General features: G+C 41.0%; 1 protein-coding gene across 9 annotated transcripts in view; it reads left to right on the top strand.

Moving 5' to 3' along the window:
• WNK1 (WNK lysine deficient protein kinase 1) overlaps positions 1 to 13010 on the top strand; it is a 126500-nt gene that overhangs the window by 46249 nt on the left and 67241 nt on the right. For all 9 annotated transcript variants that reach the window (XM_089527792.1, XM_089527791.1, XM_089527790.1 and 6 more), the window contains exons 3-4: positions 597 to 817; positions 2614 to 2771. In XM_089527792.1, coding sequence (XP_089383918.1) covers positions 597 to 817; positions 2614 to 2771 — 379 coding nt within the window. The remainder of the gene's footprint in view (positions 1 to 596; positions 818 to 2613; positions 2772 to 13010) is intronic.

The raw sequence follows: 13010 nt of genomic DNA, 5'->3' as shown, positions 1-13010 counted from the left end.
AGGCAACACTGTTGTCTCATGGCTGCTGATTCCTCAAATATATGCATAATGAACATAATAGATAAGTTTAAACAAAATTATTATCTTTCACAAGCATAGATAGAGATTGTGAATTGGAGGGCATGGACAATCCTACTGTTAATATTCAATGATACATCTTTACACTTCAGGATCTTGTTTAGTTCCTTCATAGTTGCCCTTCCAAGTCTAAACACAAAATTCATTTATGTTTCATATACACCTTATCCATATAACCCAAAGGTAGTTTTATACAGAACTTTAAAATAATTATGTGCATGATACAGACTTTATGTACATTGAACCATCAGAAAACAAAGGTGTCACTGTCTCTGCCACCCATAAAATAGTTTTGTTTTCTGGAATATTTTGGATTATGGAATTCTGGATAATGGAGACTCAACCTGTACTACACTTCTCATCTTTATCCATGGTTCTTTAGTTTCTGGTGTTGAGTTTGACTTATTGAATGTAATGCTGAATGATCCTTTTGTTCATAGTACAACTAAGTAATCCAATAGCATAAATGTCAAGGTAAAACTAGAAGCTTATGTTTTTATTTTGCTTTTCTTGCCTAGATATTTAAAAAGGTTTAAAGTGATGAAAATTAAAGTACTTCGAAGTTGGTGCCGGCAGATACTGAAGGGTTTGCAGTTCTTGCATACTCGTACTCCTCCCATTATCCATCGTGACTTGAAATGTGACAACATTTTTATCACGGGCCCCACGGGATCAGTCAAAATAGGAGACTTGGGTCTGGCAACCTTGAAGCGAGCATCTTTTGCCAAGAGTGTGATAGGTAAGTTCTGGTTCTGTTCTGGAAGCTGTTCAGAAGTTTTGGTATCCTAGTAGAATTTAGAAGTTTGCTTCAGAGGTTTCATTCTTCTGTCATGAAAACTCATGGAGCCATAGATGTTCTTAAATATGGGTTCCTGATATCTGGATATTATCTCTAGAAAAAACTGTAGGAGCACAGACTCTTATAGGTAGCAGAATACTGTTGATCAAACAAAGGTACTTAGATCTTAACAAAAGTAATTATTGCAAAATGGTATTAAGGAAAAGCATAGATGTTCAAATGGAAATTCTTTCAGGTATACCAAAGAAAATGTTGCATTATACATACAATTTCGGGGCTACTACATATATAGATCTGTGAACTGGTCTCAGACTGTTACCAGATAATTAGTTTTATCAGCTCTGTTCTGCTACTGTGTTTGTGAAGGATGTGGGCTAATAATGGAGAAGTTGCTCCTTATTAGTCTGCATCTACGTGTGTGTGTGTGTGTTACAGATCAATCAGTAGTCATTTTTGAAGTCCTGTTTTCACATCCTTTATCACTTGCTTTTAGGGGTACAGATCCACATTTACAAATATCTTGATCTTTGTCATAATTAAACATTTCCTGCTTTCCAGCCAGTCTAGAAACATTAACTGCTGGTGAAAAAGGAAGAATACTCAGTGGGAAATGATTAACTTCCTGAATCTAGCAATCTCCTTTCCATGTGTTGTGTTCAGTTTTCAATTGGAAAACTGCCATATTCTGATTTTTTTAAACAATTGCCTTAGTATGTTTATTTTCAGTTATGGTTTGGACATTATTAAACCACAGGAGAGTTGACAGAGATTGGAAAACTTACTTACCAACAATATTCTGCTGCGGGATATAGTCTTCTCAATATAAATATACAGTATCTGGCACTAAGTATCTCTGATTATACTGTACAGCGCCCCATCACATGGAAGGGTGCCTTGGTTTGATACTTCAGGGATAGTGCATCTCCTGATAATAGTTTCTTATTAAGGGTTTGTTGAATCTCACGCTCCGTGCCTATAACTGAATCTCTCTATATTTCTGAGTATTTTTGCCTGTAGGATGTCCCTCACTATTTCCTGTATCTGCAGTAGACCTATAAAATGTACTGCAGGTGAAATGGTAAGTATGTGAAAAGGGCTCTGGTGAGTGGCCTTTGCAGAACAATTTTTTTAAAATTAATTTTTAAGGAGCCTTTATTCATAGATGCAGGGTTTTTCATTGCAAGGCTTTGTTTAAAGTGACGCAATTGAGAAGCAAATGGAGTGTTACAAGTCAGACACTAGCTGTGGACTCTTGCCAGTACTAATTTTTTACAGCAGAGGGCAGGCAGGTATGCTGAAAGGAACATTGGGCCTTCTTATTCTCAGGGGGGAAAGGTAAGTGTGGTTAACATGTATCTGGTTTGCAGCCTAGCTAGTGTCTCACTTTATTTTGCTCCATTTATAAGCAACTTTGGGTTTATCTTTAGTTTGTTCATTACAACTGAATCCTCTGATTTTGTACCTGATACTGTTACATTATAATGTCCGATAATATTTATGAACAATGAACATGTAAAACTTTAAAATCAGTTCCTCACTTCTTGCAAAGGCCTTGCAATAGAAGATCCATGGGATATGTTAATGAAAAAGAATGACTGAGGGTGTCCTCCCTCTTCTTTTTGCCTCCACTTCTTTTCTCACAGGTCTGCCCATCTGCACCCTTCTGCGGTGAGTAACGCCAGCAACCTCTGCTCGCTTTGAGACATTTAGAGTCTGAATCGTTCTTTTAATTTAAGGTACCCCAGAGTTCATGGCACCTGAGATGTATGAGGAGAAATACGATGAATCCGTCGATGTATATGCTTTTGGGATGTGTATGCTTGAGATGGCTACGTCTGAATATCCTTATTCTGAATGTCAAAATGCTGCGCAGATCTACCGTCGAGTGACCAGTGTAAGTTTCCTATGTACCCCTGTGCTGATTTGTAGAGCTCTTGCCAGCAATAAGAATAAATTGCCTCTTTCATTGATAAAAATGGTTGGCAGTCCAAGAGGGAATAAAAGGAAGGCACTGTTTGTGGGAAGCACCCGGAGACTTTCTTTTCTAGGACTACATCAGGGGCTAAAGGTTGAAGGATGCTTAAAGAAGAAGACACGAGCCAAATTTAACTCGTGTGGAAATCAGAAATTTGAATCCCAATGTTTACTGGCATACATTCAGGTAATGCTGCAAGAAAAAGGAACTGTAACAGACTAAAACATGATAATGGTGGAAATTTGGGGGCATATCAGTGTGCACACATGTATACTACTTTTAAAAATTGGCTTCAAATATTACTACTTAATTTGAAAAAAATATTTTGGATTGTAAAAGAATTCTTGAAAGGCATTGTTTAACCAGACTTTTACATGCTTGGTTGAACCAGTTGTTGTAAGCACCACTTAATGCACCTCTTTTTCTACCATGTGTTAAAGAGTCTTTTAAACTAGTATATTTCCCAGTGAGAGTATTTTACATAATTATTAAGTAGATTATCACCAATTGATATTTATAATAATAGGATTTATATGCCACCCAATCACTGGGAATCTGGGCGGCTTACAACAGTGGGGATAATAGACGGTTCCCTGCCCTCAGGCTTACAATCTAAAAAGACACAACACAAAAGGAGAAGGGAATGGGGGGGGGGGGGGAGGGATCAGGTCCAGCATTCTTCTCTCCCTCTGAGGCCTGGACCAAGGCAGATGGACTGGAGGAAGGGCTCTTTTTCTTGATCGAGGCCGGACCCGATGGCGTTTCACTCCCTCCCAGGCCAGAAGATGACAGTTAGAAGGAGGGAGGGGAGGGCTCTTCCTCTTCAGGCCCAATGGCGTTTGGGCTGTCCTTTCACTCCCTCTAGGCCAACAGATGACAGTTGGAAGGCGGGAGGGGAGGGCTCTTCCTCTTCAGGCCCAATGGCGTTTGGTGGAGTAACAAACTGGTTGACACCGTTTGCTCATTCTGTTACCTGGTTAAAACAATTAAGTTTGACGGGAGCAATCATTTTCAAACTAGGAGCACTGGAACTTGCCTAATATCAGTCTGGAGCATTATTCCCTCTAGATCAATCTTGACAGTCTCAGCTAGCAAAAGCAAATCCAGCTTTTCAGGCAAAATTCTTTTCTACATCTGCCTAAAGATGCCAGGGATCAAATCCAGGACCTTCTGCATTCAAGACACGTATCCCTGAGCCATAGACATTCTCCAAATTATGTGTCAATAGAGCATAGAAGTGTATGGCGAAAGAGCATATTGTGTCACAAGAAGTATTCATGACCCTAAAGTATACAGTTTTTTTGTGCTGCCTTTGTATAGATCACTGCTCTCTGGGTTTGTGTCCTTCAAGATTGCATCTTCTGGGGATAGGTGATGCTGCAGTTGATTTTAGCTGTGATTTAATAATTTCTTACTCCCTGTAAAGAGGTATTGCAACTCTTCTTGTCAGAGAGAAAACTACTTGTGTTATCTGCATGGCTTACTACAGTGATTCCCAAACGTTGGTCCTCCAGGAGTTTGGGACATCATTTCCCAGAAGCCACAGCCACATTGGCCAATAGCCAGGAATTCTGGGGCTGAAATAAAAAACATTTGGAGGACCAGCATTTGGGAACCACAGGCTTACTGCTTTGGACTTACTTTCCCTCAGTCTTGGATGCTCAGAACAGTGAGTCATTGAGAAACACAGGTGATCATTGTTTTACTGAGAATGAATAGTCACCATGTACTCTCTTATTTATGTACAGTATGTCTTACCAGATTCAAGAGTGAAGTTTGCCTCCCATTGTCACAGAGGGAAAAATGTCTCAGTCAAATGTTTGGTGACTCTAAACACCTTGCAAGAATAAATTTGTGTTCATTTGATTAGCATAGGTGCTAACTTCTTTTGCAGTTAAAATGCCCATTCTCTCTGTGTTTGATCATATTAGTTCTCCTTTTTCATTACTATCATTGCATTTTTCAGTAGTGTAGACAAGCATTCCAAACAAAACTGTAACATCTTGTGTGTATGTCTTTGAACCTCTTAGTCTGATTTGTTACTTGTCTGGGATCTGCATGTTTCCAATACTCCTTCTCTGTTCTCTTCACCTTAGTGAGACCTGCCTTACTTCCTCCATTGTTTGCTGCTCATTACTTTGCTTACTTAAAAATGATACAGCTGTTCTGATCTCAACGTCTCAACATACTTAACCTGCTCTCCCTAACCCTGTGCTACTATGAACCTTTATAGATTACCGTACTATATTCTTATAGTACTGCAATTCCACTTTTCCTGCTCTGGTTGTCTCCTGTTGAATTCTGGGGTTTATAGTTCAATGAGGCTTAAGATCTCTATCGTTGAGAATTCTAAATAACCCTTCCTAAATTGCAAATCTCAGAATGCAACAGGAGGCAGCCAGAGCAGTTAAAATGGAATAGCAACACTGTAAGAGTGTAGTGCAGTAGTCTTCTTCCTCTCTTTGCCCATCTCATGTGATGAGTTTATAATCCTGTTATCTTTGTTTAAATCCTCTGTACCTTTGATCCTGTTGTCTTCCAAGGTATGGCGCCATATTCCTTCACAATTATGCCCACCCTCTAATGCCAAATCACTCTTACCTTCTTTCTTTGACTCCTTCCATTTTGCTGCCAGTCACCCTATTCACACGACTACTGTAGCTACATTATCAAGATAGTGTGTCTTGTTACATCCTTCCTCTCTTAAACCCTTTCCAGTTTCATTTTTCTTTGCATTATTCCTGTAATGTGCCAGTTCCTGCCCTTTTCCCTTTCCCATCTGCTCTATTCTTAAATCACTCTCACTAAATTATCTGACTCTTTCTTGCTTATGTTTTTGTTCTTAATTGCTTCTCTTTCTACCTATATAATTTTTTGTGTTTGCATAGAAAAACCTTATTCCCCCATTTTTCTTCCCAAGCTTTTCTTATCATGTGATGCTTTTGTATCTATTGACAAGGTCATTATCCATCCTTTCACACAGCATTTTCATTTTGATTCTTCCTTTTCCTTTAATCTGCATTTACTCTGTTGCCATTGCTTTTTCCTTTAGCCATAAGAAATGAGTCTGCTTTATTACTGTGTAAAGCATCATATGCATTTACAAATTTTAGAAGCAGGCCTCTGCTTCATTATTGTTTAAAGCACTATGCACATTAACACTATTCTTTTAACTGGTGCCCTTTAGTAGTGAACTTTTCATGGGAGTAACTTGAAAAAAAGTGAAAATTTATTTGGGACTAACTTAAAGAGATAGGCCCAAGACAGATGGGTGGGAAGCGGCATGCCGGCTACAATTCTAGGGTTCGGGAGCGCACACCAACCGCACGCTCCCAAACCCTAATCCATACAGATGCCGCCATCATGGTGGCCTCCTGTCCCTATGGGGGCCGCCATGATGATGCAAGCACGGTGCCGCGTCTGTACGTTGGGGTGCCGTGCTTGCGTCATTGATGTGCCACAGCATGCTGATGGTGCACTGATGGCGGTGCCCCGTATGTGCCAAAAGAACCCATTTTTAGCGGGTTCTTTTTGGTGCAGAGGGAGCCCACACGGTTTGGCTGCTGCGGGGGCTCCCAGGGGAACAAAAACGGGTGGCTCCAGACCGCCCTTTGGGGATGGTCTGTCGAGCCCCTTAGTTGACTGTAGAAGGTTAAGATTACAAATAAGCCTTTTCTTCCAGTGAATGGACTGACAGAAATCTGCTGACAGAATTGCTCTGCTGGCTACAATCTACCAGAAGATGAGCCAAAAAAGGAATAAAGGAGTAGAGCTAGTTAGGTCAGTTTTGAAACCTGCTTCAGCTTTGCAATCACAGCTTTAAGGCTGGTGGTATTAAGTTAGGCGAAGATGAGGATACTGCTAATTTCTGACCTCCCTAGGCTGAGAAGGGTTTGGTTTTAGTGGTTCTTCATTTGCTTCAGAGTCAGCTCAACTTGTCCTTGGCTACCTTCTCCAGTTAGAATTGTGTTGTAACTCCCTTGTATTCAGTGACTTAGTCCCAAGTGAGTATACTCAGCTTTACAGCATACTGTCCTGTGCTTTTCTTCTGCTGAGAGGTCAGGAACAATAGCTAGCTGTTCAGCACCAAAGGTTTGGAATAGGTAACAGGGACTCATACAGGTAACTAATAGCCTAAGTGGTTGGATTTCCCCCTCTCCACACCAGAAAAGAAGGTCATACAGTCAGCCCTCCAAATCTGTGGATTCTTTATCCATGGCTTTAGCCATCCATGGCTTGAAAGTATTCAAAGATTTATATAAATTCCAAAAAGCAAACCTTGATTTTGGCATTTTATATAAGGGGCACCATTTTACTTCCATTGTGTTTAATGGGACTTGTGCATTTACAGATTTTGTTATCCATGTGAGTTCTGGAACCAAACCCCAGTGGAAAAAAGAGCCCACTGTAACTCTTTTTGTCATCTTCTGTAGGAGGGGCTATGAAATGATTACCAAGGTAGGGCTGATGATGAACAAAAACACTGGGCCCTTACATTTCAACTTAATTTAGATTGGAGTGATTGTGGTACAACTGAATAATAAGAAAACACTTTGCTTTGTAAGTGATATGCCAAAGCAAATGGAAGGTTACACCTTGGATGTGAGCCAAATTTGTTTTGAATTAAGGTGGACTCTGTATACCCATGCATTCCATAGGATGGAAGGGCCAGGTTAACCAAGAACAGAAAAGATTGTAATTCATTTGATTGCACTCAATATAATTCTTATATTTAAACATTAAGAATTCTGTAATACTTTGATACTGAAAATGGAAAAGCTTTTTAGAGCATTCAAGGAGGAGGAGGGCAAACAGCTATAACATTTCACCAGGAAGTCTTGAAGATAAACCAGCATTGCTATGAGCAAGTACTAAATATTTTAAGAATGATAACCAAGAGAAAAAGTATTAGCAGTTTAGTTGGACCAGTGGAATTAGTTGGTGGAGGTCTCTATACCTCATGTGGAGGCAAAATAAAATGTAAAGATCTGAAAAACCAGACCTGTGCTCCATAAGTAAAAGTATTTTTAAAAATCTTTAGTGAATAGAATGGATAATACAACTAAACTATTCCATAAGCATGCAGAACTCCTGGAGCTAAAACTTCAGGTATGTTGATGTCCTGTATTTCCATACAAATGTATGCAAAGCACTAGAATTTATTGCTAACCTCCCGAGGGTACACTGAGTATTTAACCATGAATCAAAGCATAGTGCTTTGCAATTTGCTACTTGTTAAAGGACAGTCTGTCCTTGAATCTCCTGCATTATGTTTTCTAGGCTTTAAACCATGATGCAAAATCTGTTACAGGGGATTATCTTTTTTGTACCATGGCTCTTCTTCTTAATCATAGAATTGAAGAGACCACAAGGGCCATCCAGTCCAACCCCCTGCCATACAGGACCACTAATCAAAGCAGCCCTGACAGATGGCCATCCAGCCTCTTTTTAAAAATCTCCAAAGAAGGAGACTCCACCACACTCTTGAGGCAGCATATTCCAGTGATGAACAGCTCTTACTGTCAGGATGTTCCTCCTGAGATTTAGGTGGAATTTCATTTCCTGTAGTTTGACTCAATTGCTCCTTGTCTTAAGGCGCGGAACAGACAGGCGCGATAGGGTGCCCTCGTCATGTGCGAGGGGCGACGCTTCCAGATGCCCCTTGCCCCTCGCACGTGATGAGGGCGTCAAAATGGTGGCGTCCTGTATAGATAGGCATTGCTATTTTGCCGTGCCGGACGCTTAGTTTCCGCATGTCACGGCGCCATAGTGATGTTGCAAGTGTGCCATTGGCACACTGCGGCATCATGGTGCTGCAAAAAGAACCCGCTTTTTGCAGGTTCTTTTTGCTGTGCGAGGAAGCCGTGCAGTTTGTCTGCTGCAGCAGCTTCCTCACGCAGCAAAACAAGGCACGGGCAGACCGTCCTTTTTGGACGGTCTGTACTGGGCCTTAGTCTCTGGAGCCATGCAAAATTAGCCTCTTCCCTCTTTAATATGACAACCCTTCAAATATTTGAATATGGCTATCATGTCCCCTCTTAACCTTCTTTTCATCAGGCTAAACATTCCTAGCTCCCTAAGCTGCTCCTCAGAGGGTATGGTTTCCAGACCTTTCACTATTTTGTTTGCCCTTCTCTGGTCATGCTCCAGCTTCTCAACATCTTTCATGAACTGAGATCCCCAGAACCGGACACCTGATTTCTGATTTGAGATTTTACTGTATGCAACGCACTAGAGTTTATTGCTAACCTCCTGAGGTTACACTGAGTATTTAACCAAGTGGCTTTTCATTGTTTTAGGGCAGTGATTCCCAAAGCGGTCAGTGTACACCCCCCCGGGGGGGGGGGGGCAATGGGAAAATCCAAGGGGATCTTTCTTCTGTAAGAAAGAATAGGGGAAACAGTGGTCTTTAGGACCAAGATGGGGATAACACTTTCTTTTACGGTCCCTTAAAACAATGTCTTTTTGCTAGTAGTGACAGTGGCAATAGAGAAGGAAACTCCTGAGGCTTGGGTGCAGGGCATCACTTACGTGGCTCAGAGCGGTGTAATTTTGGGACAGACTGATTGACAGAAGCAAGGAGTTAGAGCACTCGGTGGCAGGGGAGAAGTGGCAGCAAAAAGGATGCTGCTTTCAAATTTAGGACCCTGCTTAAGCTTTGTGGGCTTTCCTGGGACTTGGATAGCAGGTTGGAGCTGTGCTGCTGCTCCTGCTTTCTTTCATTGGACAGGTCAGGAGAAGACAATGTATGCGAGGGGACACTTCAAGCTGTGTAGGGAAGACATGACTGTGGGGAATGACGGAGGAATGTCCAGGGTTGATTCTTGTAAAGAGTCCTTTGCCTTGGAGCTGTTCATGTAGTTAAAATCTCTCCCTTTCCTCATGCATACCAGTCTCCAGTCCCGAGTATGCGGCCTCTATAAATCCCCTACCCATGCACTTGGCTACACGCCTCTCCATCCCAACAAAGAAGCTTCTCCCTTTGCACCAGGTTACCTTGGAAGAAGCAACCAAGCAACTGGCAAAGCAGTAGAGGCCTCTTGCCTGCACTGGCCTTTGCCACAAGGCCGGCACAGGCTAGAGGCTTCTTGGTCGTTGCTCAGCCAGCTGATTAGTTTCAGCTCCCTAGGTGACTAGTGCAAAGGGAGAAGTGACCGGGTTTTGTTGTTTTTAATTCACAATAGAACAGGAGACCTAATATCAAGAATTACGTGTTTGTGTGTGTGTTTGTGGGGGGGGGGGGGGGGCTAGGGTTGTTGGCCAAAAAGAAAGGGGGTGGTAGCACCCCAAAATTTAGAGACCACTGTTTTAGAGCCTTTCAATACAGTTCATTCTTAATTGTCTGTCTCTATTTCCAGGTAAGATAGGAATGTTGTTTGCACACATAATAGGACCACACTAGCTTCATTTGGTTAAACAAAGTGGGTTTAGATAATTGAATTTAGATAAGTACAACGTTAATTATCAGGTTTGTACATTGCTAGGTGAGAGGTTTTCATCCTGTTGTTCACTCTGGAATAAGTCTTCTTGAATTCATTGGAACTTATTCCCTTGTAATAGTGTTTTGGATCACAAATCATCACACACCCCCCCCCCCCCCCGGAGAAAATGACCTAAATGCCATAGTGTTCTGTAAGAGGACTTCAGAGGACAAGAATAGCAATATGGAAAATATTTCTGAACAGGGTGTTCATGAACATTCTCCAGATGAAGGCTGAATAAACTACTGAATAAGACTGCTAAATGAAATTTTGCACAAGGAAATGCTTTTTATCAGTGTAATGCATCATTACAGTTTGATAGTCCCATTTCCACCACCCAGTGAATGAATGGATTAAAGCATAGGCTCATAATTATTTTTGGCTGCTTTATGTTTGAGCTTCATTTTTGTGAAAAAATAAAACTTTAAGAAGAATAATGGTTAAAGTAATTGACTGCATATCTGATAAATTAGGGTTTTCAGATCTAGTCCTGATTTCCAACAATGGAGTGGATATCTGAATGGAAGAAAAATTGATAACTCACCATCAAGTATTTTGTATATCAGCAATGTGTGATGCTTCAGATTTATTTTGGGTCTCGTTTGTCTTTCCTAGATTGGTTAGCCCTGGTGGCACAATGGTTAAATGCCTGTACTGCAGCCACTCACTCAAAACCATAAGGTTGTGAGCATCCTTCCAAGGTAGCTAAAATGAGTACCCAAATTGTTGGTGCCAATTAGCTTACAGTTGTAAACTGCTTAGACACTGTTAGTTCAGTTGAAGTGGTATATAAATGAAGCTGTTTGTTTGTTTAATTTTTAGTTATGAAACTAAAGTAACCTAGCCATTTTTGTGCACATAGAGGTGTAAGTTGTAACAGCCTGGAACTGTAGTCCCACACAGGAACAAATTTGGACAAGCTGTTAACTATGCTCATATCACTCGGGCTGTTCAGACCGGTAGTTTGGGCTGACTTGGGGCAGAGTCGGGGCGTAACATCTCTATGACACATGCCCTGGCTCCGCCCTAGGGCAGCGTAATGTTGTCTGACGCACCACGTGGGCGTGACGTGGCACCACATTGCTCCTATGGCACTGTGTACAGACGACGCAGTGCTGAAGGAGTTCTGCCAAGCTGTGACAATGCAGCTATCATTGCAGGGCACCCTGCAAAGGCCAGATTGGAGCCACGCTGTGCGATTGCCATGGCCCCGATATGGCTGAACTCGGGGTGGCTGCATGCCACCCCTTCAGGGCTGTCTGTACAGCCCCTAAGTTATCTTTTTCAAAGCCCAAGAATGACAAGGTCCATTTGATCAGTTTCTGAAACGGAAATTCAAGGTTTTGCATTTTTAAAAAGATGTTTACTGTATATGCTCAAATATAAGTCGACCTCATGTATAAGTCAGGGGTAGGTTTTGGGGCCAAAATTAAGAATTTGGAGATGACCTGTGCATAAGTCAAGGGTAAAACCTAGGGGCATGTAATAAAGGTTGAAGCAATGGAAAATAATGCCAAAGAACTTAACAAAATTCCAGCAGTCATGTCTGTTTGTGCCCACTTTAAAGGCTGGATGGATGAGAGAGTAGAAGCGGAGTCAGTGATTCCAGGACACTAGACTTATACATGAGTATACTGTATACAGTAAGTGTTTTTGTCTAGTGTGTTTGGCCCCTAAAGAACTGCATAGAGTCTGTACTTTATATAGAGACCTTAAATGCTGTTTCAATCTGGATACTTCTTATTGGCCTTCTTTTCATCAAAGTTGGGTCGAAACTGGTTGCTTTTAGTGTTTTTTGTTGTTGTTGTTGTTGATGGGCTGATATAAACAAAATAAGAATCGCAGGGAACAGAGTTGTATTGTTATTGTTATTATATGGATTTATATCCTGCTTTCCCCAAAATTGAGACTCAAAATGGTTCACAATTTAAAAGAATACAGTTAAAAACATATAAAAAGTGTGCATTAATATAGAATTAAACTATTGTAGAATTAAAACACACCACACATTAAAAATAAAATGCAGTTAAGAAAGATAAAAGTGATACCTTATTTTCTTTCATATCATGTAGGTGGTAATCACTTCACCTTGTGTTACAGTACTTTGAAGGGAAACAATTAGCATGTTTAATTGTTATTTAAGTGATAGGTTATGAATTTGTAATAAAATAATAATCTTCAGGGTGGATTGGTAATGCGACAAGATAGTTATGCATATGAACTTTTCATGAATGATAGTTTGGGCTGCAATCCATGCAAGATGGCACCAAGTAAAACTCATTAGTCTTTAACATTCCACAAGATTTTTGTTGTTGCTTTCTGCATTAGACTTAACTACTTCCCTGAGTTTAGGCAGGAGGTATTTCATGTATCCAGTAACACATGCCTGAGGTTGCCTGTTGTGAAGTGTAGAACTATAGTGGTAAGAGAAACTATGCTCCAAAACCTGCCAGAGTTATAGTTGAGTATACTTAGGGTTGCCATAGCTGAGGACCTCCAAACTAGGACAAGGTTTAAAAATGTAGGACCTTTTTTTTTTTAATTTCCTAGCCAGGAAATTTTAAAAAAAGTCCTACATTTTTAAACCTTGTCCTCCTCCTCCTCCTCCCCGGCTTAGGAGGAAGCCTCAGCCTGCTCCCAGGCCGGGAAGGAGTGTGGGGGCCACCTGTCATCGCAC

Source organism: Sceloporus occidentalis, unplaced genomic scaffold (genome assembly GCF_023333645.1).
Source record: "Sceloporus occidentalis isolate IW3139 unplaced genomic scaffold, rSceOcc1.0.p SCAF_5, whole genome shotgun sequence".
Classification (NCBI taxonomy): domain Eukaryota; kingdom Metazoa; phylum Chordata; class Lepidosauria; order Squamata; family Phrynosomatidae; genus Sceloporus; species Sceloporus occidentalis.
Note: the sequence above shows the minus strand (reverse complement) of the source record. Positions and strands in the feature narration are given on the sequence as shown.